Source organism: Oncorhynchus masou, chromosome 9, assembly GCF_036934945.1.
Source record: "Oncorhynchus masou masou isolate Uvic2021 chromosome 9, UVic_Omas_1.1, whole genome shotgun sequence".
In the NCBI taxonomy this organism is placed as follows: Eukaryota; Metazoa; Chordata; class Actinopteri; order Salmoniformes; family Salmonidae; genus Oncorhynchus; species Oncorhynchus masou.
Genome location: NC_088220.1, coordinates 43,983,619 through 44,011,525, shown reverse-complemented (window position 1 = coordinate 44,011,525; position 27,907 = coordinate 43,983,619). Strand labels below are relative to the sequence as shown.

The 27,907-nt window shown below is 45.7% G+C and overlaps 1 protein-coding gene across 6 annotated transcripts in view; it reads left to right on the top strand.

Annotated features, from left to right (window-relative positions):
- Positions 1–27,907, top strand: part of prom1a (prominin 1a) — a 143,926-nt gene that overhangs the window by 89,632 nt on the left and 26,387 nt on the right. For all 6 annotated transcript variants that reach the window (XM_064974085.1, XM_064974084.1, XM_064974083.1 and 3 more), the window contains 12 exons: positions 7,547–7,667; positions 10,549–10,612; positions 10,904–10,993; positions 16,088–16,317; positions 16,496–16,570; positions 16,932–16,995; positions 17,271–17,430; positions 18,922–19,074; positions 19,296–19,419; positions 19,536–19,639; positions 20,524–20,608; positions 27,473–27,619. In XM_064974085.1, coding sequence (XP_064830157.1) covers positions 7,547–7,667; positions 10,549–10,612; positions 10,904–10,993; positions 16,088–16,317; positions 16,496–16,570; positions 16,932–16,995; positions 17,271–17,430; positions 18,922–19,074; positions 19,296–19,419; positions 19,536–19,639; positions 20,524–20,608; positions 27,473–27,619 — 1,417 coding nt within the window. The remainder of the gene's footprint in view (positions 1–7,546; positions 7,668–10,548; positions 10,613–10,903; positions 10,994–16,087; positions 16,318–16,495; positions 16,571–16,931; positions 16,996–17,270; positions 17,431–18,921; positions 19,075–19,295; positions 19,420–19,535; positions 19,640–20,523; positions 20,609–27,472; positions 27,620–27,907) is intronic.

Here is a 27,907-nt window from a genome sequence, read left to right as displayed (position 1 = left end):
TCCATTAAGTATTTTTGTCAATTATCTGAATTTTTTTATTTGTTAGGTACACCCATCTAGTTCCTCCAGAACAGCCTGAATTCTTCAGGTCATGGAAATGTTGCTCAATTGATATCAAGGGACCTAACTTGTGCCAGGAAAACATTCCCTACACCATTACACCACTGCCACCAGGCAGTTTGCCTGTTTTGCTTTTGCATGTTTTGCTTTCGCCAAATCCTGACTCTGCCGTCAGCAGGACGCAACAGGACCCGAGATTCGTTGCACCAGGCAATGTTTTTCCGCTCCTCAATTGTCCAGTGTTGGTGATCGCGTGCCCATTGGAGCCACGTCTTCTTGTTTTGGCTGATAGGAGTTGCAATAGACCATCCGTGACAAGGACCGACGTGTTGTGCGCTCCGAGATGCCGTTCTGCACACCACTGTTGCCGTTATTTGCCTGTTTGTGGCCCGCCTGATAGCTTGCACAATTCTTGCCATTCTCCTTCGACCTCTTGTCAACGAGCTGTTTTCGCCCACAGGACTGCCACTGACTTGATGTTTTTTGTTTGTTGCACCATTCTAGGTAAACCCTAGACACTGTCATGTGTGAAAAGACCATGAGGACGACCGTTTCTGAGATACTGGAACCGGTGCACCTGGCACCGACGATCATACCACACTCAAAGTCGCTTAGGTCACTGGTTTTGCCCATTCTAACGTTGAATCAAACAGTAACTGAGTGCCTTGATGCTTGTCTGCCTGCTTTATATAGCAAGCCACGGCCACGTGACTCACTCAGGTCCTCTGGCACTGGCCTTTTAACTGTCCCAAAGCCTATGACCAAGAGGCATGGAGAGGCAGCCTTTAGTTATTATGCCCCCAGCTGAAACTGTGGACATATTTAAAATGTTTATCTTAAAACACATTTTTAGCTTTGCTTTTCCTTAGAGTGCTTTTTAGTTGTTCAGTTTGTCATTCTTTAGTTTTTTATTTTGTGTTTGTTGTGTAGTAAATATTTCAGCTTTTATTTTCATTGTTTTTTTGTTTTTTTTCTGTAAAGCACATTGCCTTGCATTCCAAGTCTGAAATGTGCTGTATAAATAAGGCTTGATTTGGTTTGAATATGATTTGTCTGTAGGAGCGAACCATTTTCGTGAATGGGCAGAGATGGGCAGTTTGTCGTCACCTGGAACGCATTCCATATTATGGAAGCTAAAGTATTAAGAGAAATTTATTAGGTACAATTTGTTGTTATTTACACTGTACAGAAATATAAACGCAACATGCAACAATTTCAAAGATTTTACTGAGTTACGGCTCATATAAGGAAATAAGTCAATTTAAATAAATGTATTAGGCCCTAATCTATGGATGTCATATGACTGGGAATACAAATATGCATCTGTTGGTTACAGATACCTTAATAGAAAAGGTTGGGGTGTGGATCAGAAAACCAGTCAGTATCTGGTGTAACCACCATTTGCCTCATGCAGCGCAACACATCTCCTTCGCATCGACGTTATCAGGCTGTTGATTGTGGCCTGTGGAATGTTGTCCCACTCCTCTTCAATGGCTGTGAAAAAACTGCACATTTTAGAGTGGCCTTTTATTGGCCCCAGCACAAGGTGTACCTGTGTTACGATCATGTTGTTTAATCAGCTTCTTGATATGCCACACCTGTTAGGTGGATGGATAAAAATAAGCTTTTTGTGCATATGGAACATTTCTGGGATTTTTTATTTCAGGTCTTGAAACATGGGACCGACACGTTACATGGTGTTTATATATGATTTCAAATCTTAAGTAATCATAAGGACAAATCAGATCGCAGATCTAAAACATTTTTATTTTCTATTAATATAGAAAAAAGACAGTACATTTATTTTATAACTGATACAAAATGCAATTAAAGGTCAGTTGAGATTGGTTGACATCTGTTGAGTTGAGTCAGTGTCCTCGTCAGACCCTCTGTCTCTTCCGATTGGTTCCCACGGACTCAGAACGTCCTGGACAAAGGTTTGATTCCCATGTTCTCCTATACTTGGGCCTTGTCACATTTGGGACAATGGCAATGTCACTCTCCTCAACTGATCTAATAATACATTTGATTTTAAGTGCCTTTCAAGTCTCCCTAAGACACAAAAATATATATATATACAGTACCAGTCAAAATTGGACACACCTACTCATTTGAGGGTTTCTTTATTTTTAATAGTGAAAACATCAAAACTATGAAATAACACATATGGAATCATGTCACCAAAAAAAAGTATTAAAACAATCAAAATATATTTGAGATTCTTCAAAATAGCCACCCTTTGCCTTGAGGACAGCTGTGCACACTCTTGGCATTCTCTCAACCAGCTTCATCAGGTAGTCACCTGGAATGCATTTCAATTAACAGGTGTGCCTTGTTAAAAGTTCATTTGTGGAATTTATTTCCTTCTTAACGTATTTGAGCCAGTCAGTTTTGTTGTGACAAGGTAAGGGTGGTATACAGAAGATAGCCCTATTTGGTAAAAGACCAAGTACATATTATGGAAGAACAGCTCAAATAAGCAAAGAGAAATGACAGTCCATCATTAACTTAAGACATGAAGGTCACAGACACAGACACATCCAACATCAACTGTTCAGAGGAGACTGCGTAAATCAGGCCTTCATGGTCGAATTGCTGCAAAGAAACCACTACTAAAGGACACCAATAATAAAGAGAGACTTGCTTGTGTGATGAGGTGGGGTTGGACCCAGGTGCAGCAAATGGACCAGACAAGGCATCAATGGTTTAGGAGAACATAAATACTTTACTGAAAAACAATAAGGTAACAGAAGGATCACAATAATACTGAAAAAACAACAAACACAAGGACTAGAAACTTACTCAGGCGACAAACACACAGGACAACCAAAATCAAGCTTCTACAAACAAGGACAGAAAACACACCTCTTTTAAAAGGGAAATCATAATGAAATAGTAAGCAACACCTGAGTAACAAAGTATCTAGGGCGGTCTCTGCTGCCAGGAGGAATCATGACGACAGTACCCCCGCCCCATCAGGAGTGGGTCCAGCCGCGGAGCCACCAGAATTTCCAGGGTCAGGTTATCGGGGTCCCTCTCCTTGTTAGAGACATTGTATTGGCGGGACAGGGCATCTTCTTTATGATTCTTGGATCCCGGGCGATAGGCTAATGTGAAATCGAACTGGTTGGAAAACAGAGCCCACCCAGCCTGGCGAGCATTCAACCTCTTGGCTTTTTGGATGGAGATCGGGCCCCTTGGCGGAGTCTGAACAGTCGCCTTGCTGCTTCTTGCCCATCGACTGGGTGGTCAAAGACTTGACGCAGCTCGGCAGTAGAGGCTAATATGGAGCTGCCGGATGGTGGCTGCTGTTCCCACAAAGCCGTTGCCCACGCCAGAGCCCTGACGCAGAGAGATGATGTAGGCGATCATGGCCCGATCAGTGTGGAACGAGGAGGACTGTAGCTCAAACACCAGAGAGCACTGAGTGAGGAAACCCTTACATCCTCCCGGGTGGCCGTCATACCGCTCAGGGGGCTGAGATCTTGGGTTCCTGGTGAAGGTTCGCTGATGAAACCCTTACATCCTCCCGGTGGCCGTCATACCGCTCAGGGGGCTGGGATCTTGGGTTCCTGGTGCAGGTTCGCTGGAGGAACTACAGCGGCGCCTGTAGCCCTGGGCGATGAGACTTGGGCATTGGCTCCTCCTGAATTGGGGGCATGCCGTGGATGGAAGGAATCGGTGAATGCCCGGAGGGTCTCGTGGATTTGTTCTTGCCGTCTTCCCAAAAGTGCTCCTTGATAGGTTATGACCTCTAATCTGGTTGATCTCTGCTGGGTCAATGTTGTGGCAGAAACATGCTGTGATGAGGTGGGGTTGGACCCAGGTGCTGAAATGAAATGATAAGCAACACCTGAGTAACAAAGAAATTATCTAGGGCCCTGGTGGAACCAGGACAGCTTGGGCCAAGAAATGAGCAATGGACATTGGACCGTTGGAAATCTGTCCTTTGGTCTGATGAGTCCAAATTTTTGATTTTTGGTTCCAACCGATGTGCCTTTGTGAGACGCGGAGTATGTGAACGGATGATCTCAACATATGTAGGTCCTACCGTGAAGTATGAAGGAAGATGTGTGATGGTGTGGGGATGCTTTGCTGGTGACACTGTCAGTGACTTATTTAGAATTTAAGGCACAATTAACCAGCATGGCTACCACAGCATTCTGCAGCGATATACGCCATCCCATCTGGTTCACGCTTAGTGGGACTATCATTTGTTTTTCAACAGGACAATGATCTGAAATACACCTCCAGGCTGTGTAACGGCTATTTGACCAAGAAGAAGAGGGATGGAGTGCTGCATCAGATGACCTGGCCTTCAGAATCACCCGACCTCAACCCAATTGAGATGGTTTGGGATGAGTTGGACCGCAGAGTGAAGGAAAATCAGCCAACAAGTGCACTGCATATGTGGGAACTCCTTCAAGACTGTTGGAAAAGCATTCCAGGTGAAGCTGGTTGAGAGAATGCCAAGAGTGTGCAAAGCTGTTACCAAGGCAAAGTGTGGCTACTTTGAAGAATCTAAAATATTGTAACGGCGTTCTTCATTTGTCGCAAGAAAGTCGGACCGAAATGCAGCGTGTTGGTTACTCATGTTTTTAATGAAACAAATGACGATACATGAAATAACTTATAAATACAAAAACAACAAACGGAAAGTGAAAAACCTATACAGCCTTTCTGATGAACACTAACACAGAGACAGTAACAATCACCCACGAAATACAAAGTGAAACCCAGGCTACCTAAATACGGTTCCCAATCAGAGACAACGAGAATTACCTGACTCTGATTGAGAACCGCCTCAGGCAGCCAAACCTAAACAACACCCCTACTCAGCCGCAATCCCAAATACTACAAACCCCAATACGAAAATACAATATATAAACCCATGTCACACCCTGACCTGACCAAATATATAACGAAAACACAAAATACAATGACCAAGGCGTGACAAATATGAAATATATTTTCATTTGTTGAACACTTTCTTGGACTACATGATTCCATATGTGTCATTTCATAGTTTCGATGTCTTCAATATTATTCTACAATGTAGAAAATATAGAACTATGAAGAAAAACCCTTGAATGAGTATGTGTGTCCAAACATCTGACTGGTATTGTCTATATAAAAGAAAAAAACACAAGATAAAACAATAAAGAGATCAAAGGATAGACTACCTCTTCCATTTCTTCCATGATGAGCCTTCTAGTTGGAAACAGCCTGTCCTCTTGAAGGTGACCCATGGTGGCAACCTAGGGATCAGGAAACTGTCAGAGTCCTCTGATCCTCTCATTCTCTTGGTGAGCGGGACCCTCTGGTCTTCCGGATCTCTTACGGGAGACTCTTGACGCTTCACGTCTAAACCATTATAATCTACGGAATGAAAGACAATACACACAATCGGTCACACTTAAAAGACAGCATTTGTCTTCAAAAACGTTCTATGTGATGATGTTTTCCTAATAAACTTGGAATTTTATACTTGCCATTGCTCAAAGAACTGGCTGAGTGAGTGCTTTCTGGTTCTGCCTCTCTGCTTCTAAACCAGGTGACCCACGATGGAACCACCTGAGGGGCAAGTATGAGACAGACAGGTGCTCTGGTGATCTCAGGGCCGGAGCTCTGGAGAATCTCATTGTGCTCGCCCACCATGACCTCCAGGTCCACAGGGTCCGTGGCCAGGGCCACTGCCTGGTCCACCTCAGCCCTTAGGGCATGGGTCCTGGCCACTGGGACTTCACGGACCTGATCTTGATCTGAGGATGAGGAGGGTGTGGGCTCGATGAAGAGGCCCACTTCTCTGGACTCTTCTAACGGGTCTTCTGACTCCAATTCAGATTCAAAGCCTGAGTCGTAGCCCTGGTCAGGCTGATAGTGGGAGTCAGACTCGTAGCCATCATTATACAGATGCAGCGACATTTTAGCAATAAAAAGGTACACAGATTGTCTCAAAACGACCTGTCTTCTCAGAAGGTGAAAGTGTTTATGGGGGGAATGTTGATTCTGTTTCTAGAATGTTGTGGATTTTAGAATGTTATTGATGGTTTCCACGGCGAATAAATCTTTCTGAAGCAGGTGATGTCATAATGGTTGGCTATGTGGCCAAGGAGAGATGGACATTCAAATCCAAACAACTTAATTGCCCTCCACCCCCAAACTTCTGTGTGGAGTGGTGCATACAATACAACACATACAAACAATCAAAATAATGCGAAGCAATAAAGGCAATAGATGACAGGACATCATGTACAGTCATTAGCTGGCTCCATGCCCTAGTTCAAAGTATGTTTCAACTCCAATGATTATTTGTGTTATTTGTAAACTGATTAGAGTTCTGTCCAGGATTCATAACTGTATAGACAGAAGGTGTGAACAAAAGTTTGACATTAATTGCCTTTCAACATAATCATAAGCATATAAAGACTGCATTTACACCGGCAACCCAATTCTGATCTTTAGCCCAATTTTTGGAAAAAGAGCTGATCTGTTGGGTCAAAAGAGCAATTAGTGGGAAAATAACAGAATTGGGCTGCCTGTGTAATTAAAATATATATATATATATATTTAACCTTTATTTAACCAGGTAGGCCAGTTGAGAACAAGTTCTCATTTACAACTGCGACCTGGCCAAGATAAAGCAAAGCAGTTTGACAAAAACAACAACACAGAGTTACACATAAACAAACGTGCAGTCAATAACACAATATAAATATCTATGTACAGTGTGTGCAAATGTAGAAGAGTAGGGAGGTAAGGAAATAAATAGGATAGGTGAATAGGCCATAGATAGGCGAAAAAAGAGCAAGAGGATAAGTAACAAATGGGGATGAGGTAGTTGGGTGTGCTATTTACAGATTGGCTGTGTACAGGTACAGTGATCGGTAAGCTGCTCTGACAACTGATGCTTAAAGTTAGTGAGGGAAATATAAGTCTCCAGCTTCAGTGATTTTTGTAATTCGTTCCTGTCATTGGCAGCAGAGAACTGGAAGGAAAGGCGCTGGCGCACATGCTACAGGTGGGTGTTGCTGTGGTGACCAGTGAGCTGAGATAAGGCGGGGCAATACCTAGCATAGACTTATAGATGACCTGGAGCCAGTGGGTTTGGCGACGAATATGTAGCGAGGGTCAGCCAACGAGAGCATACAGGTCGCAGTGGTGGGTAGTACATGGGGCTTTGGTGACAAAACAGATGGCATTGTGATAGACTACATCAAGTTTGCTGAGTAGAGTGTTGGAGGCTATTTTGTAAGTGACATCGCCGAAGTCAAGGATCGGTAGGATAGTCAGTTTTACGAGGGTATGTTTGGCAGCAAGAGTGAAGGAGGCTTTGTTGCGAAATAGGAAGCCGATTCTAGATTTAATTGCAGCCATAAAGCTTTGAATATCTGGATTACAATATTTCAAATGCTCTTATTTTGGTGTGTGCTAGCCTACATCTCTTTTAATGTTCTGTGTGGTTGTATTTCTTGTTTGTCCGCAGGGCTGGAGTACTGTGTGCGTATGCAGCGAACCAGAACCTGAGCTCACAGCTCAAAGGCATGAGGAGATTGGTCAGTAGCAACCTGAGGGACCTGCAGAGTTTTACCAACGAGACACCAATGGTACAGCTTTTTTTACCATAGCTGCAATGACAGTATTTCTGTAGGTGTGCACACACACAAGGCTAAGTGGAGAATGTAAGAGATGGTTAGATTAAATGTATATTGTATGCTTCTCAAAGGGGTTGGTGCGTACATACAGTAATAGGTGCGTGGGTACATACAGTAATAGGTGCGTGGGTACATACAGTAATAGGTGCGTGGGTTCATACAGTAATAGGTGCGTGGGTACATACAGTAATAGGTGTGTGTGTACATACAGTAATAGGTACGTGGGTGCATACAGTAATAGGTGCGTGGGTACATACAGTAATAGGTGCGTGGGTACATACAGTAATAGGTGCGTGGGTGCATACAGTAATAGGTGCGTGGGTACATACAGTAATAGGTGCGTGGGTGCATACAGTAATAGGTACGTGGGTACATACAGTAATAGGTGCGTGGGTACATACAGTAATAGGTGCGTGGGTAGATACAGTAATAGGTGCGTGGGTACATACAGTAATAGGTGCGTGGGTACATACAGTAATAGGTGCGTGCGTACATACAGTAATAGGTGCGTGGTACATACAGTAATAGGTGCGTGGGTACATACAGTAGTAGGTGCGTGGGTGCATACAGTAATAGGTGCGTGGGTACATACAGTAGTAGGTGCGTGGGTGCATACAGTAATAGGTGCGTGGGTACATACAGTAATAGGTGCGTGGGTGCATACAGTAATAGGTACGTGGGTACATACAGTAATAGGTGCGTGGGTACATACAGTAATAGGTGCGTGGGTAGATACAGTAATAGGTGTGTGGGTACATACAGTAATAGGTGCGTGGGTACATACAGTAATAGGTGCGTGCGTACATACAGTAATAGGTGCGTGGGTACATACAGTAATAGGTGCGTGGGTACATACAGTAGTAGGTGCGTGGGTGCATACAGTAATAGGTGCGTGGGTACATACAGTAATAGGTGCGTGGGTGCATACAGTAATAGGTACGTGGGTACATACAGTAATAGGTGCGTGGGTACATACAGTAATAGGTGCGTGGGTAGATACAGTAATAGGTGCGTGGGTACATACAGTAATAGGTGCGTGGGTACATACAGTAATAGGTGCGTGGGTAGATACAGTAATAGGTGCGTGGGTACATACAGTAATAGGTGCGTGGGTACATACAGTAATAGGTGCGTGCGTACATACAGTAATAGGTGCGTGGGTACATACAGTAATAGGTGCGTGGGTACATACAGTAGTAGGTGCGTGGGTGCATAAAGTAATAGGTGCGTGGGTACATACAGTAATAGGTGCGTGGGTGCATACAGTAATAGGTACGTGGGTACATACAGTAATAGGTGCGTGGGTACATACAGTAATAGGTGCGTGGGTAGATACAGTAATAGGTGCGGGGGTACATACAGTAATAGGTGCGTGGGTACATACAGTAATAGGTGCGTGCGTACATACAGTAATAGGTGCGTGGGTAGATACAGTAATAGGTGCGTGGGTACATACAGTAATAGGTGTGTGGGTACATACAGTAATAGGTGCGTGCGTACATACAGTAATAGGTGCGTGCGTACATACAGTAATAGGTGCGTGGGTACATACAGTAATAGGTGCGTGGGTACATACAGTAATAGGTGCGTGGGTACATACAGTGATAGGTGCGTGGGTTCATACAGTAATAGGTGCGTGGGTACATACAGTGATAGGTGCGTGGGTACATACAGTAATAGGTGCGTGGGTACATACAGTAATAGGTGTGTGGGTACATACAGTAATAGGTGCGTGGGTACATACAGTAATAGGTGCGTGGGTACATACAGTAATAGGTGTGTGGGTACATACAGTAATAGGTGCGTGGGTACATACAGTAATAGGTGTGTGGGTACATACAGTAATAGGTGCGTGGGTACATACAGTAATAGGTGTGTGGGTACATACAGTAATAGGTGCGTGGGTACATACAGTAATAGGTGCGTGGGTACATACAGTAATAGGTGCGTGGGTACATACAGTAATAGGTGCGTGGGTACATACAGTAATAGGTGTGTGGGTACATACAGTAATAGGTACGTGGGTACACACAGTAATAGGTGCGTGGGTACATACTGTAATAGCTGCGTGCGTACATACAGTAATAGGTGCGTGGGTACATACAGTAATAGGTGCGTGGGTACATACAGTAATAGGTGCGTGGGTACATACAGTAATAGGTGCGTGGGTAGACACAGTAATAGGTACGTGGGTACATACTGTAATAGGTGCGTGGGTACATACAGTAATAGGTGCGTGGGTACATACTGTAATAGGTGCGTGGGTACATACAGTAATAGGTGCGTGGGTACATACAGTAATAGGTGCGTGCGTACATACAGTAATAGGTGCGTGGGTACATACTGTAATAGGTGCGTGGGTACATACAGTAATAGGTGCGTGGGTACATACTGTAATAGGTGTGTGGGTACATACAGTAATAGGTGCGTGGGTACATACAGTAATAGGTGCGTGGGTACATACAGTAATAGGTGCGTGGGTACACACAGTAATAGGTGCGTGGGTACATACTGTGATAGGTGCGTGCGTACATACAGTGATAGGTGCGTGGGTACATACAGTAATAGGTGCGTGGGTACATAAAGTAATAGGTGCGTGGGTACACACAGTAATAGGTGAGTGGGTACATACTGTAATAGGTGCGTGCGTACATACAGTAATAGGTGCATGGGTACATACTGTAATAGGTGTGTGGGTATGTGTGAGATGTGTGAGAGAAATTGACAGAGTAACACAATCTCGGACAAAAAAACAACAACAAATAATCTCAGACAAAAAAACAGACTCACGTGTCTCAATTTCTGTGACTTTATTCTGCTCTTTTTTTCACAGCAAGTTGATTATCTAATAGCACAATACGCCACTGCCAAGAACAAAGTCATTTCTGACTTGGATAGTAAGTACAGCGCCTGAGGCCACGTTTCCATATTGTCTCTGTTCAGTCTACTGCACAAAACTCTATGGCCATATCAATTTAACAGCATATTGAACGTTAAGTAGATACATAACAGAGTTGTGGTCCAATTTCATTTCAATTCTGTCGATTGAGGATGTCAACTGCAATTCCAATTCTTCTCCATTGCTTTTCTGTGAGAGAAATTGGAAATTTAACATCTATTTACGTCCTGAATTCAAATGGAATTGACCCTAGCCCGAATACATAATGATGCTATTTCCCCATCCTCAGATGTGGGTCCTCTGCTTGGAGGGAAGATTCATGAGGAATTGGGGAAAGAGGTCTGTCCTGCAATGGACGGAGCGCTCCGTATGGCTGGTGGTATGTCCTGTACTTATGATATCATTTCCTCTTTCAGACCGATGCTGTCATTGTTTTTATTCTCTACCACACTGACAATGCTGTCCTCAAATTGGACACAAGTTATGAGGATCTTTTAAGAATACCCTGAGTGTACAAAACATTATTGTATTTATTTATTACTTAACCTTTATTTAACCAGGTAAGAACCAATGAGGTTAAAAAATATATTTTGCGAGGGAGACATGCAAGAAAGCCAAACAGGGAAATAGCAGCATGTACATAAAATATTACAAAAAAATACAAATACACACAGAAGACAAAGTGTCACAAGTTGCAGATACGGTAGACGATTCAAAATAACTGCAACTATCAAAAACAAGTTGCGTCGATCAGAGTCTTAAAACAGGCAAGGACACTAACTCCTTAACTTGAATATCTTTTGAAGCATGCGCCAGGATGAAGGGCATTATGGGAAAAATAAGGCTTTCCTCATCTCAGTTCTAGCCTTAGGAACAGACAAGAACAGCAGCGACTGTGAACAAAGACTGCATCGAGTGACTGATCTGGTCAGTAAGGAACAGAGATAGAAAGGGAGTTGTCCCATCAATGCTTTGTGTACGAAGGTATACCAGGGCTTTAGCCTCCTGGTGGAGAGAAAGTTCCATTGCACCATAGCATGCAATTCACAGTGATCGGTGAGTGATCTAGCATTTGTGATACATTTTAAAGCACCATGATACACTGTGTCCAGAGTTTTTAAGGTACTTGCCGTGGCCTGCATAGAGACAATATCACCATAATCCAGCACCAATAGGAAAATGCTTTGAACAAGATCCTTTCTGCCTGACATTGAAGAGCAAGATTTGTTGCTAAAATAAAAATCGAATTTCAACTTCCATTTCTTGGTCAAGTTATCAGTGCAATCAACAGTATTCCCTATATAATTTATATACACCTTAAAAAGGATCGGACCAAAAATTGAGCCCTGGGCAACTCATTTCGTAATCCTTCGAAACTCAGATTTCATAACCTGGCTGTGCTACACACTGTGTTCTGTCAGTACCAATCCAATGCTTCAACACTTAAACCAACCTTTTTTAAGTTTATACAACAGCAGGGCATGGTCAACAATGTCAAAGACCTTCAACAAATCAATAAAAAGGGAAACACAGTCCTGAGCCTCTACAACATCACCTACAACATTGGTTACCACAGTAATTGTACTATGCTTGCCTCTAAAACCTGACTAGAATTGAGATGAAGCTGTTATTATAAAGAAATCCAGCATCCCTGTGGAACGCTTTCGACACATTTTAGAGTACATGCCCTGACGAACTGAGGCTGTTCTGAGGGCAAAAGGGGGTGCAACTCAATTTTAGAAAGGTGTTCCTAAGGTTTTGTACACTCAGTGTATATATATAGTGCATTCTGATAGTATGCAGACCCCTTCTAAAATGGATTAATTTGGTTTTTCCCCTCATCAATCTACACACAATACCCCATAATGACAAAGCAACAGCGTTTGAATTGTTTTATGTATTACAAAAAATGGAATTATCACATTTACATAAGTATTCAGACCCTCTACGCAGCACTTTGTTGAAGCACATTTGGCAGCAATTACAGCCTTGAGTATTATTGGGTATGACACTACATGCTTGACACACCTGTATTTGGGGAGTTTCTCCCATTCTTCTCTGCAGATCCTCTCAAGCTCTGTCAAGTTGGATGGGGAGCGTCGCTGCACAGCTATTTTCAGATCTCTTCAGAAATGTTCAATCGGATTCAAGTCCGGTTTCTGGCTGGGCCACTCAAGGACATTCAGAGACTGAGCGCTCTGGAGCAGGTTTTCATCAAGGATCACTCTGTATTTTGCTCTGTTCATCTTTCCCTCAAACCTGACTAGTCTCCCAGACAGACCCTGCCGCTGAAAAACATCCCCACAGCATGATGCTGCCACGACCATGCTTCACCGTAGGGATGATGCCAGTTTTCCTTCAGATGTGACACTTGGCATTCAGGCCAAAGAGTTCAATCTTGGTTTCGTCAGACCAGAGAATCTTGTTTCTCATGGTCTGAGAGTCCTTTAGGTGCCTTTTGACAAAAACTCCATGTGGGCTATCATGTGCCTTTTACTGTCTGGCCACTACCATAAAGGCATGATTGATGGAGTTCTGTGGAGATGGTTGTCCTTCTGGAAGGATCTCTCATCTCCACAGAAGAACTATGAAGACCATCGGTCACGATTGCTCAGTCTGGCCAGGTGGCCAGCTCTAGGAAGAGTCTTGGTGGTTCCAAACTTCTTCCATTTAAGAATGATGGAGGACACTGTGTTCTTGGGGACCTTCAATGCTGCTTAAATGTTTTGGTACCCTTCCCCAGATCTGTGGTTTTTGCTCTGACATGCACTGTCAACTTTGGGACTTATATAGACAAGTGTGTGCCTTTCCAAATCATGTTCATTCAATTGGATTTACCACAGGTGGACTCGAATCAAGTTGTAGAAACATCTCAAAGATGATCAATGGAAACAGGATGCACCTGAGTTCAATTTCGAGTCTCATAGCAAAGGGTCTGAATACTTGTGTAAATAAGGTATTTCTGTTTTTTATTTTTAATACATTTGCAAAAGTTTCTGAAAACCTGTTTTCATTTCATCTTGATGGGGTATGGTGTTTAGATTGATGAGGAGATTTTTAAAAATCCATTTTAGAATAAGGCTGTAAAAGAAAAAATCAAGGGCTCTGAATACTTTCCGAATGCACTGTATATAAACAATATAGAGTAGTATTGTAGTTCTTATAGAAAGATCTTGTTACTTAGCTCGTAACATGGCGTACTACAACTTTAATCACTTAAGTAGACATCCTTTTCTTTCCTTTTTACTTTTTTGTCATAAAGTCAAAGTGGAGAGGGCCATTAAAGGTAACAGTAAATAAACCCTGACCTTGTGATCCCTGGCCTTGTAATCTTGAGACATCACCCTGGTGTCACTCTTGTGATTGGTCCCCTTGTGGTATTCCTGGCTCTTGAGCCAATTGTAGCCTGGTCCAAGATCAGTTTGTACCATTGGTATGACAATGGCCATAGAAGATCGCAAGACAGCACAAACAGATCTGGGACCAGGCTAAATCACGAGGCATCCTTGTGTGTCTACAATATACAGTGCCAAGAAAAAGTTTGGAATTACCTGGATTTCTGCATAAATTGGTCATCAAATTTGATCTGATCTTCATCTAAGTCACAACAATAGACAAACATAGTGTGCTTAAACTAATAACACACACATTATTGTCTTTTTCTTGTCTATATTGAATATATCATTTAAACATTCACAGTGTAAGTTGGAAAAAGTATGTGAACCCATTGGCTAATGACTTCTCCAAAAGCTAATTGGAGTCAGGAGTCAGCTAACCTGGAGTCCAATCAATGAGACGAGATTGGAGATGTTGTTTAGAGCCCTATAAAAAACACTCACAAAATGTGAGTTTGCTATTCACAAGAAGCATTGCCTGATGTGAACCATGCCTCGAACAAAAGATATCTCAGAAGAAATGTAGACTTGCATAAAACTGGAAAGGGTTCCAAAAGTATCTCTAAAAGCCTTGATGTTCATCAGTCCACGGTAAGACAAATTGTCTACAAATGGAGGAAGTTCAGTTGCTACTCTCCCTAGGAGTGGCCATCCTGCAAAGATGACTGCAAAAGCACAGTTCAGAATGCTCAATGAGGTTAAGAATAATCCTAGTGTCAGCTAAAGACTTACAGAAATCTCTGGAACATGCTAACATCTCTGTTGATGAATTTACGATACGTAAAACACGAAACAAGAATTGTGTTCATGGGAGGACACCATGGAAGAAGCCACTGCTGTCCAAAAAAAACAATGCTGCACGTCTGAAGTTTGCAAAAGTGCACCTGGATGTTCCACAGCGCTACTGGCAAAATATTCTGTGGACAGATGAAGCTACAGTTGAGTTGTTCGGAAGGAACACCCAACACTATGTGTGGAGAAATGAAGGCACAGTACACCAATATCAAAGCCCCACCTACACTGTAAAGTATGGTGGAGGGAGCATCATGGTTTAGGGCTGCTTTGCTGCCTCAGGGCCTGGACAGCTTGCTATCATTCTACGGAAAAATGAATTCCCAAGTTTTTCAAGACATTTTGCAGGAGAATGTAAGGCTATCTGTCCGCCAATTGAAGCTCAACAGAAGTTGAGTGATGCAAACGACCCAAAACACAGAAGTAATTCAACAACAGAATGGCATCAACAGAAGAAAAGACACCTTCTAGTGTGGCCCAGTCAGAGTCCTGACCTCAACCCGATTGAGCTGCTGTGGCATGATCTTAAGAGATCAGTTCACACCAGACATCCCAAGAATATTGCCAAACTGAAACCATTTTGTAAAGGTCCAAAATTGCTCCTGATCCGCAACTACAGAAAACGTTTGGTTTGAGGTTATTTCTGCCAAAGGAGGGTCAACCAGTTATTAAATCCAATGGTTCACATACTTTTCCCACCCTGCACTGTGAATGTTTACACGGTGTGTTCAATAAAGCCATGAAAACCTATAATTGTTTGTGTGTTATTAGTTTAATAAGACTGTGTTTGTCTATTGTTGTGACCTAGATGAAGATCAGATCAAATGTTATGACCAATTTATGCAGGAATCCAGGTATTTCCAAAGGGGTCACACACTTTTTCTTGCCACTGTATTTGTAACTGTACAAACCTACCTTGCGTGCCATCTTAATTATGACTCGATATGAATATATTAAGTTTATGGCCTTCCACGTTCCAATCTTGCTCCAACAGTGGATTGAACCTGCAACTATTGTTCAGCTGTTCAATTCTAATTGCTGCCCCTGTGTGAATGTGTGTTTTTGTGTGTGTGTGTATAATCACAGCTAGGGTATGACTGTGCATGTGTGTGTGTGTGTGTGTGTGTGTGTGTGTGTGTATTTGGTTTGTGTGTATGTACTTGCGTGTGCATACATTGAGTGTTTTTGTGACTATGCCTTGTACATTTTTGTGTGTGTGAGTGTCTCTATAATGCACTCTCACACACACTTACCACCTCTCCATTCTACCCCGTCCCCATCCCAAGCCATGCGGGAGACCAAAGACGCCCTGGAGAACGTGAGTATGTCTCTGGAGGTTCTCCAGGAGGCGACAGGGAAGCTCCACTTCAACCTGAGCCTGGTGCGCTTCAGCCTCAATAGAACCCTCAACGACCCGGGCTGCAACGACGAGGACTCAGACGCCACCACCGCCCAGCTCTGCCTCTCCATCCGTAGCTCCCTGGCACAGCTCCATGTCAGCGCCAACTTCACCCGGGTATGTTGGCCCGCTTTATTGAAGATGATAATAATAGTCATACAGCAATATTTTGATTTATATAGCAATATACTATTTGCCATCTGGTCTATTTAAAATGTGTTTTTGCCCATTGTGTGTGCTGCGCTGCCTGAGGAAAATCGCGTTGTAAGTGTGTGCTGTCTGTGATGTGCTGCAGTTACCTGATATGAACAATCAGCTGGAAAGTGTGAATCAATTGATGAAAACGGACCTCAGCAATATCATTCAAAAGGTGAGTCTAGAAATGTTGCAAAAGCTTTAGGTTAAAATTGGAAGTTGTGACATTTATAAAAATATATATTTGTGATACTGTCGCAGACGTGCCTTTCTATGGATGTGGAATCTTAATGACCAGTTTCTCACAGCAGGAAAATAATCCTGCAGCAACAGGAAATGTGAAGTATTGTGTGGATTATAATGAATTTACATTTTTGTTGGGGGTCGATACATTTTTAGTTAGTACGAGTCAAGTCTAACATTTTAAAGTGGAAATTACAAACTTCAAGCCTCTTTTATACCTCAAATACATTTTTTCTTGCAACAACAGGGTCATCAAATTAAGATCCCACACCTGTACTTTCTCGTCCAAACAGGGCTACTCCTCATTCAATGACACTCCAGGCATGGTGAGTGACCAGATGAGGAACGTATTCGAGGGTGAGTGGCATCTCTCTTTAACCTCATGTAATGCTCCTAAAAAGTTTCAGAATAAACTATATGAAGGGTTATATCATTTTGAGTGTTCAACTTTGCATTACCAAATCAGTCAAGTCATGTATGGTATGAATACTCATTGAACGTAAAGCCCAATAAGACCAATTGCCATATTCCAATTAATGACCTACACCTGAACGGTCTTACCCCAGTACCCCAAAATATAAGGTTGTATTACTCCATTAATTCACCAATGCCTCTCCCTCCCTCTCTCCCAGGAGCCCGGGGCATGTTGGACATCATCGGCACCAACATCAGCAGCTTCTCCAAGGTGTTCCCTGTACACAGCACTATGGCCAACTTCACCAACTTCATTAGTCACACACACTCCAAGATAGAAGACTCCTACCCCGAGATCGACCAGATCGACTTCTACAGGTACAATCGGGAACTGGGCCTCGCTTCACAAACAGGGCGTCCCAAATGGCACCCTATTCCCTATACAGTGTACTACTTTTGACCGGGGCCCACGATGTGCTCAGAGTTTTAGAACAAATACATTTCTGTTTTTACTGAACATCGTCGGGAGTTATTGCATCATTCCAAGCAGCAGAGGTCACTGTGACATAATGTAATAATGAATCAGGAGTTTGTTCAGTCAGTTATCTTTTAAGTATACGCTGGACCTGCCCACGCATACATGGCCTCCTGATGTTGCCCTCTTTGACCAGCTGTGCTTATTACACCCATTACATTTGATTGAGCCCTGAGATGGGGGGCTGCGTTGGCGCTGGGTGCCCATGGAACCTACAGGCCGCGACAGAGAGCGTTGTGATGCCGCCATGCATTTTTCATGCTGCGGGCGGGAGCAGGCGGTCAGACAGACTACTTGGGGTCGAGAGCATTTTTGTTGCTGCTTCAGGTTCAGCCTACCTCGCCTCTCTTTTGTTGGGCGTGCGAGATCAAATGTGCCTTATGTGTGGTATCGATGAAGTCGGCTGCGTGTGCGGAGAAATGTACTTCCCAGTGGTAGGCTAAAGCTCCGACATTGACTGGAAGTAAATACCCTGTTGATAACACATTAATTTGTCTATGCCTGCAAATCTGTATCTATTGTAGCCTATTAAGAGCAACTATTTGTCGCAAAATATTCACAAATGAATAGCCACATTTTTGTTGCTTCAAGTTCAATAACCTACCCCTCCTCTCTTTTGTTGTGTGTGCGAGATCAACTGTGTGTATACCCAATGTGTGGCCTCAGTAAATAGCCTGTAGGCTGCATGGGCGGAGAAATACGGACCACGGGACAGTTGTCGTTCCAAGGGAATCACCTTCCTAAATAGGATAGGCTATAGTTTATGCTCCGACATTGACTGGAAATCAACATTGATAACACATTTATTTTACTCTGTCTGCAGACCGTGCCGCTCCTAAAAGTTATGCAAAACTTAGCTTAAATCTTGTGCGCTCCTATTTTAATTTCAACCCCAACTCTGCTTTCTTTCAAACTACTGTAGGTCTAGCCTATTGGCTGATATACCCAATAATACCAATAGTGTAATATAATTGGCCTGGTGTGAATATCTGGTAATTTAACCTATTTATTAGGCTATTTTTGCATTTTGATCTGAGACCGGGGGCTGCAAAGCTAGCAGCATCTCATACATCTACAATAACATTGCGGGACTACGGTCAGGCTCGGGATCAGTTCTTGTGGGAGCGGGTGGGAGTCGGACAAGAGGTTAGCGGGAGCCGGCAGGTGCGGTATGAAAAGCTGAGGGAGCCATGTGAAAAGCTTCTGGAGCGGGATGAAGGAATCAGTCCCGTGCAGACCTCTACCCAGACCTCTACCTGAACGTAGTCTGGAGCTCCATCGTTATTATCCATCGTTACTCGTCATGGTGTACTGACTCCAGGGTTTCTCTACAGGTGGATTTGCTGTATTGGCCTGTGCTGCATGGTGGTTCTCATCCTTGCTTTCAACTTCCTGGCCATACTGTGTGGCACCATAGGCTATGACAAGCACGCCTCCCCCACCACACGGGGCTGTGTCTCCAACACCGGCGGCACCCTGCTTATGGCGTGAGTAGTAGGCTGGCAGGCTGTACAATTGGCTCATTCATCCCCCTCCTCTCCCCTGTAACTATTCCCCAGGCCGTTGCTGTAAATGAGAATGTGTTCTCAGTCAACATACCTGGTAAAATAAAAAATAAATGACAAATTGTGGCCAGCTGACAGGCTGTTTCTCTGGCTGACTGACTGGTTGGCTGGGCATCTGTCTGTCTATGCGTGTCTCTCCACAGCGGTGTGGGCTTCAGCTTCCTCTTCTCCTGGATACTGATGGGAGTGGTGACCGCCACCTTTCTGGTCGGAGGCAACTTGGAGAAGCTGGTCTGCGAGCCCTTCCACACCAAGCAGCTCTTCAAGGCAAGTTATGATGTGGTAACTCTTAATGTGAGACTGTCTAGGTATTGTAAATGGTCTTGCTGTATAATAATGGTCGCGAAACTGAATGATGGTCTTACTAGTCATTTGTGTCCCAGGTTTTGGACACTCCTCACCTGGTGAACCCTGAGTGGAGGAACTTCATCCCAGGGTACATGTACAACGACTCAGACCTGGATCTCACAGTGGAGAGTCTCTACAGGTAATACTTTACAGGATGTATGTATGTACCACTTCCTGCTGGGGATTCATCTCTGTGTGTTCTAGTGGTGATTTATGTTTTACATAGACCTACTGGAGAACTATATTGATTACTTATGAATCGAACTAGATGATAACACTAGCTATTTCTGTTTTGTGGTATTTTTTGACTGGAATAAATGTCACAGGAGTCTCCTCACATTCTCTCTGACATTGCTTAGTAAATTATTTAAAAGATTGAAACTAGGGAGAGGGATTTAATGCTTGAGGTTTCTTTCCGGCCTAGATTTCATCAACTTTCATCATCTCTCGATTAGAACAGGCAGCAAATCTGTGTTGTAAGACCATCACGTTGTATTCCCTATTAGAAACAGGGTTGTTCGAGCCCTAGTTGCTGATTGGCTGAAAGCCATATGACAATATTTATTTGAAGCAAGTCAGTTAAGAACAAATTATTATTTTCAATGACGGCTTAGGAACAGTGGGTTAACTGCCTTGTTCTATACTACATACTACTATATTATTTGCTTAAATATAGTTTAGTTGCCTATGCTACTCCTGCCCAGTCAAAAAGTGACCCATGAGATAGTGTGTACAGACATGACCATAGGAATTCCTTTACTCTTACTTTACCCTTGCACCCTTGAATGTGTACAAATGGGAAAGCCATGCTGACTTTTATTGCTTTGGAAAAGCTCTCTATTAGTGACTTGTGAGTAAAATGACTGGAAGGCAGCAATACGGAGTTAAGGAGAGTGTATGAGGTTCCAAATTCATTCACCGGATGGCGGCCGAGAGAGCAAGTTAACCAAAAACAATGTATGAATGGACATGTGACGATGATTCATTCTCTCTCTCTTTTCTCCCTCTCTTGTTCTCTCTCAGTAATTGCAAGGAGAACAGAGGTATTTACTCTGCCATGCGCCTGGACAAAGTCTTCAATGTCACACCCTTCCTAAACTCTAGCCTGGTCAGTATTCACATGCAGTGTGCACTCACTGTACTGCATTCTGCATACCTGTGCATGAAAGTCAAACTCACACCTAGTCTGACCTGGGCTTACATACCGAGTACTTTCTAATACTTGCGCTTGGTTTAGCTTGCCGGGTACAATGTAACCAACGCAATAGTCCAAATGAAAACACTGAGGCCTGAAGAGTCATGTCAGCTCGTTGAGTGAATCCAATGCCTAGGTTTTAGCTCAGCAGGCAAACACAGTCTTGCGGTGTGCAGCAGACCCAGGAGATTACAAACTAACACTCTATTTCCTAATGGTGATTCATTAACATTAGCTAAATGCTGTTATCCTTGCCAAAACAAAGAGCAGGCTAGTGATCTGTAGCATTAGGATTCCTTCACCATTACCTCAGCTTGTATCATTGGGACTTCCTTGACGTGATGCCAGGCTGTGTAGTGTCAACCAACCGGACCATTCTGTATTAGTCAGCCAGCTGGCAAGATCATCTTGCTTCTGTTATTGTACGGACTAGCAATAGAGTTGAGCTGGCTAGTGTAGCCTAAGTTACAGTACATTACACAAATTGGCTGTATTTACAGTTCTTCCTATGTTCATTTTCGTGTCTTTTTTTATACTGATTTCACCTGCCAATTTTTACATGGAGCACATTCAAATATAATGATAACGTATTGTCATGTTTTCTATTTGAATGCTACAGCCTCTGGTTTTTAATGAGGTTCTTTGCTGCTGAAGATTTGTGTCGCTTGAGGCTTAAAAAAAACTCCTCACTGTATTTTTTGGTCAAATGATACCAGTTTAAAAAAACAAAATGAAACGAAAACAGGCCGTCCTAATCTGTACTCTGTATCAATGAATGGGGTTACCTAGGAGGACCCTCTGCGAATGTCACGGTTTTCATATGGTGAAGGAGAGTCGGACCAAACTGCAGCGTGTCTATTGTGATCCATGTTTAATAAAACAAACGTAACACGAATCAATACAAAACACTACAAAACAAATAAACGAAAATGAAAACCGAAACAGCCTAAACTGGTGTCAACTAACACAGCACAAGGACATCAAGACACTAAGGACAATCACCCACGACAAACTCAAAGAATATGGCTGCCTAAATATGGTTCCCAATCAGAGACAACGATAAGCACCTGCCTCTGATTGAGAACCACTCCAGACAGCCATAGACTTTGCTAGATAACCCCACTAGCTACAATCCCAAATACATACACACCAAAACCCCAAGACAAAACACACCACAATACAAAAACTCCATGCCACACCCTGGCCTGACCCAATACATGAAGAAAAACACAAAATACTTAGACCAGGGCGTGACAGTACCCCCCTAAGGTGCGGACTCCCGAACGCACCTCAAAACAATAGGGAGGGTCCGGGTGGGCGTCTGTCCATGGTGGCGGCTCCGGCGCGGGACGTGGAACCCACTCAGTCAATGTCTTAGTCCCCTCTCCTCGCGTCCCTGGATAGACCACCCTCGCCGCCGACCATGGCCCAGTAGTCCTCACCCAGAACCCCATTGGACTGAGGAGCAGATCGGGACTGAAGGACAGCTCGGGACTGAGAGAAAGCTCGGGAGTGAGAGAAAGCTCGGGAGTGAGAGAAAGCTCGGGAGTGAGAGGAAGCTCGGGAGTGAGAGGAAGATCAGGCAGGTTGATGGATCTACCAGATCCTGGATTGCTGGTGGTTCCGGCAGATCCTGGCTGACTTGCGGATCCTGGCTGACTAGCAGATCTGGCAGATCCTGGCTAACTGGCGGATCCTGGCTGACTGGCGGATCTGGAAGAGTCTGGTTGACTGGCAGATCTGGAAGGGTCTGGCTGACTGGCAGATCTGGAAGGGTCTGGCTGACTGGCAGATCTGGAAGGGTCTGGCAGATCTGGAAGAGTCTGGTTGACTGGCAGATCTGGAAGGGTCTGGCTGACTGGCAGATCTGGAAGAGTCTGGCAGATCTGGAAGAGTCTGGCTGACTGGCAGATCTGGAAGGGTCTGGCTGACTGGCAGATCTGGAAGGGTCTGGCTGACTGGCAGATCTGGAAGGGTCTGGCTGACTGGCAGATCTGGAAGGGTCTGGCTGACTGGCAGATCTGGAAGGGTCTGGCTGACTGGCAGATCTGGAAGGGTCTGGCTGACTGGCAGATCTGGAAGGGTCTGGCTGACTGGCAGATCTGGAAGGGTCTGGCTGACTGGCAGATCTGGAAGGGTCTGGCTGACTGGCAGATCTGGAAGGGTCTGGCTGACTGGCAGATCTGGAAGGGTCTGGCTGACTGGCAGATCTGGAAGGGTCTGGCTGACTGGCAGATCTGGAAGGGTCTGGCTGCGCTGGGCAGACTGGCGACGCTGGGCAGACTGGCGGCTCCTTGCAGACTGGCGGCTCCTTGCAGACTGGCGGCTCCTTGCAGACTAGCGGCTCTAGCTGCTCCATGCAGACTGGCAGCTCTAGCTGCTCCATGCAGACTGGCAACTCTGGCTTCTCCAAACAGGCAGGAGGCTCCGGCAGCGCTGGAGAGGAGAAAAGCTCCGACAGTGCAGGAGAGGCGAGGCGCACTGTAGGCCTGATGCGTGGTGCTGGCACTGGTGGTATTGGGCCGAGGACACGCACAGGAAGCCTGGTGCGGGGAGCTGCTACCGGAGGGCTGGGGTGTGGAGGTGGTACTGGATAGACCGGACTGTGCAGGCGCACTGGAGCTCTTGAGCACCGAGCCTGCCCAACCTTACCTGGTTGAATACTCTCGGTTGCCCTGCCAGTGCTGCGAGGTGGAATAGCCCGCACTGGGCTATGTAGGCGAACCGGAGACACCGAGCGCAAGGCTGGTGCCATATAAGCCGGCCCAAGGAGACGCACTGGGGACCAGATGCGTAGAGCCGGCTTCATGGCATTTGGCTCGACGCTCAATCTAGCCCGGGCCGATACGCGGAGCTGAAATATACTGCACCGGGCTATGCACCCACACTGGGGACACCGTGCGCACCACTGCATAACACGGTGCCTGCCCGGTCTCTCTAGTCCCCGGTAAGCACAGGGAGTTTGCGCAGGTCTCCTACCTGGCGTAGCCATACTCCCTGATAGCCCCCCCCCAATAAATTTTTGGGGCTGATTCCCGGGCTTCCATCCACGTCGCCGTGCTGCCTCCTCATACCAGGGCCTCTCCGCTTTAGCCGCCTCTAGTTCCTCCTTGGGGCGGCGATATTCACCAGGCTGAGCCCAGGGTCCTCTTCCATCCAGTTCTTCCTCCCATGTCCAGAAATCCTTAATACGCAGCTCCTCTTTGGGCTGCTCCTGTTTCCTCTTCTCCTGCTGCACCTTTGGGCGGCTACACTCCCCTGGTTTAGCCCAGGGTCCTCTCCCGTCAAGGATTTCCTCCCATGTCCAGAAATCCTTAATACGCAGCTCCTCTTTGGGCTGCTCCTGCCTGTTGACACACTGCTTGGTCCGTTTATGGTGGGTGATTCTGTCACGGTTTTCATATGGTGAAGGAGAGTCGGACCAAACTGCAGCGTGTCTATTGTGATCCATGTTTAATAAAACAAACGTAACACGAATCAATACAAAACACTACAAAACAAATAAACGAAAATGAAAACCGAAACAGCCTAAACTGGTGTCAACTAACACAGCACAAGGACATCAAGACACTAAGGACAATCACCCACGACAAACTCAAAGAATATGGCTGCCTAAATATGGTTCCCAATCAGAGACAACGATAAGCACCTGCCTCTGATTGAGAACCACTCCAGACAGCCATAGACTTTGCTAGATAACCCCACTAGCTACAATCCCAAATACATACACACCAAAACCCCAAGACAAAACACACCACAATACAAAAACTCCATGCCACACCCTGGCCTGACCCAATACATGAAGAAAAACACAAAATACTTAGACCAGGGCGTGACAGTACCCCCCCCTAAGGTGCGGACTCCCGAACGCACCTCAAAACAATAGGGAGGGTCCGGGTGGGCGTCTGTCCATGGTGGCGGCTCCGGCGCGGGACGTGGAACCCACTCAGTCAATGTCTTAGTCCCCTCTCCTCGCGTCCCTGGATAGACCACCCTCGCCGCCGACCATGGCCCAGTAGTCCTCACCCAGAACCCCATTGGACTGAGGAGCAGATCGGGACTGAAGGACAGCTCGGGACTGAGAGAAAGCTCGGGAGTGAGAGAAAGCTCGGGAGTGAGAGAAAGCTCGGGAGTGAGAGGAAGCTCGGGAGTGAGAGGAAGATCAGGCAGGTTGATGGATCTACCAGATCCTGGATTGCTGGTGGTTCCGGCAGATCCTGGCTGACTTGCGGATCCTGGCTGACTAGCAGATCTGGCAGATCCTGGCTAACTGGCGGATCCTGGCTGACTGGCGGATCTGGAAGAGTCTGGTTGACTGGCAGATCTGGAAGGGTCTGGCTGACTGGCAGATCTGGAAGGGTCTGGCTGACTGGCAGATCTGGAAGGGTCTGGCAGATCTGGAAGAGTCTGGTTGACTGGCAGATCTGGAAGGGTCTGGCTGACTGGCAGATCTGGAAGAGTCTGGCAGATCTGGAAGAGTCTGGCTGACTGGCAGATCTGGAAGGGTCTGGCTGACTGGCAGATCTGGAAGGGTCTGGCTGACTGGCAGATCTGGAAGGGTCTGGCTGACTGGCAGATCTGGAAGGGTCTGGCTGACTGGCAGATCTGGAAGGGTCTGGCTGACTGGCAGATCTGGAAGGGTCTGGCTGACTGGCAGATCTGGAAGGGTCTGGCTGACTGGCAGATCTGGAAGGGTCTGGCTGACTGGCAGATCTGGAAGGGTCTGGCTGACTGGCAGATCTGGAAGGGTCTGGCTGACTGGCAGATCTGGAAGGGTCTGGCTGACTGGCAGATCTGGAAGGGTCTGGCTGACTGGCAGATCTGGAAGGGTCTGGCTGACTGGCAGATCTGGAAGGGTCTGGCTGCGCTGAGCAGACTGGCGACGCTGGGCAGACTGGCGGCTCCTTGCAGACTGGCGGCTCCTTGCAGACTAGCGGCTCTAGCTGCTCCATGCAGACTGGCAGCTCTAGCTGCTCCATGCAGACTGGCAACTCTGGCTTCTCCAAACAGGCAGGAGGCTCCGGCAGCGCTGGAGAGGAGAAAAGCTCCGACAGTGCAGGAGAGGCGAGGCGCACTGTAGGCCTGATGCGTGGTGCTGGCACTGGTGGTATTGGGCCGAGGACACGCACAGGAAGCCTGGTGCGGGGAGCTGCTACCGGAGGGCTGGGGTGTGGAGGTGGTACTGGATAGACCGGACTGTGCAGGCGCACTAGAGCTCTTGAGCACCGAGCCTGCCCAACCTTACCTGGTTGAATACTCTCGGTTGCCCTGCCTAGTGCTGCGAGGTGGAATAGCCCGCACTGGGCTATGTAGGCGAACCGGAGACACCGAGCGCAAGGCTGGTGCCATATAAGCCGGCCCAAGGAGACGCACTGGGGACCAGATGCGTAGAGCCGGCTTCATGGCATTTGGCTCGACGCTCAATCTAGCCCGGGCCGATACGCGGAGCTGAAATATACCGCACCGGGCTATGCACCCACACTGGCGACACCGTGCGCACCACTGCATAACACGGTGCCTGCCCGGTCTCTCTAGTCCCCGGTAAGCACAGGGAGTTTGCGCAGGTCTCCTACCTGGCGTAGCCATACTCCCTGATAGCCCCCCCCCAATAAATTTTTGGGGCTGATTCCCGGGCTTCCATCCACGTCGCCGTGCTGCCTCCTCATACCAGGGCCTCTCCGCTTTAGCCGCCTCTAGTTCCTCCTTGGGGCGGCGATATTCACCAGGCTGAGCCCAGGGTCCTCTTCCGTCCAGTTCTTCCTCCCATGTCCAGAAATCCTTAATACGCAGCTCCTCTTTGGGCTGCTCCTGTTTCCTCTTCTCCTGCTGCACCTTTGGGCGGCTACACTCCCCTGGTTTAGCCCAGGGTCCTCTCCCGTCAAGGATTTCCTCCCATGTCCAGAAATCCTTAATACGCAGCTCCTCTTTGGGCTGCTCCTGCCTGTTGACACGCTGCTTGGTCCGTTTATGGTGGGTGATTCTGTCACGGTTTTCATATGGTGAAGGAGAGTCGGACCAAACTGCAGCGTGTCTATTGTGATCCATGTTTAATAAAACAAACGTAACACGAATCAATACAAAACACTACAAAACAAATAAACGAAAATGAAAACCGAAACAGCCTAAACTGGTGTCAACTAACACAGCACAAGGACATCAAGACACTAAGGACAATCACCCACGACAAACTCAAAGAATATGGCTGCCTAAATATGGTTCCCAATCAGAGACAACGATAAGCACCTGCCTCTGATTGAGAACCACTCCAGACAGCCATAGACTTTGCTAGATAACCCCACTAGCTACAATCCCAAATACATACACACCAAAACCCCAAGACAAAACACACCACAATACAAAAACTCCATGCCACACCCTGGCCTGACCCAATACATGAAGAAAAACACAAAATACTTAGACCAGGGCATGACAGCGAATTAAGAATTTGAATGGGGCTCAATGTAAAGTTTATGTTGCCAGGGTAACAGTGTCCTTTCCCCAACACACACAAATCAAAAACAAAGGGGTTTGCATAACACTGGCTGGTCTAACGTGTAAGCAAGTTTGTTTTTAGCACCATTTTGTTCGAGGCTTGTCTCTGAAATAGTGGCCTTGACCATTGAAGTCTATTTCTATTCCATTTCTATGGTGTATTTATATGGCGTAAACAAACCGACTAGCTTCTGCTTCATAACACATATGTAGCCAATACATACTGCATTCATAGCTATTGCTTATCCTTTTTGTAAATGGACTGCTCTCCCTCTCTGTTTCCAGTACACCAAGGAGGTGGGGAAGATGTTTAACGATGTGAAGATTGACCTGAGAGTTATCGTCCTGCTAGAGTCTGAGGGGAAGCAGAACCTCATTGGCTTCTCTGAGACGGGCGTCGACAGGATCAACTACGCAGCCTATCTAGAGGAGGTATTATACTGGCATTGAGGGGGCATCTCAATCCAAAATGACTTTCTCCCCTGGTCTCCTAGCATTCATTTCTATAGTTTAATGTGGCTTCCTCCACTTCTTCTCTCCTTTATGTCAAAAGTATGGTGTCCTTTCTTTCGCCTTAATAGTGAGTGGTGTTGTGGTGTTGGAGGGCCAGGGATGGGGCACTCTTCCCTCTGGTCTAAGGACATCCCAATGCCCAAGGGCATTGAAGGGGACGTTGCCCTGCGTAAGGTGCCGTCTTGCGGGATGGGACGTTAAATGGGT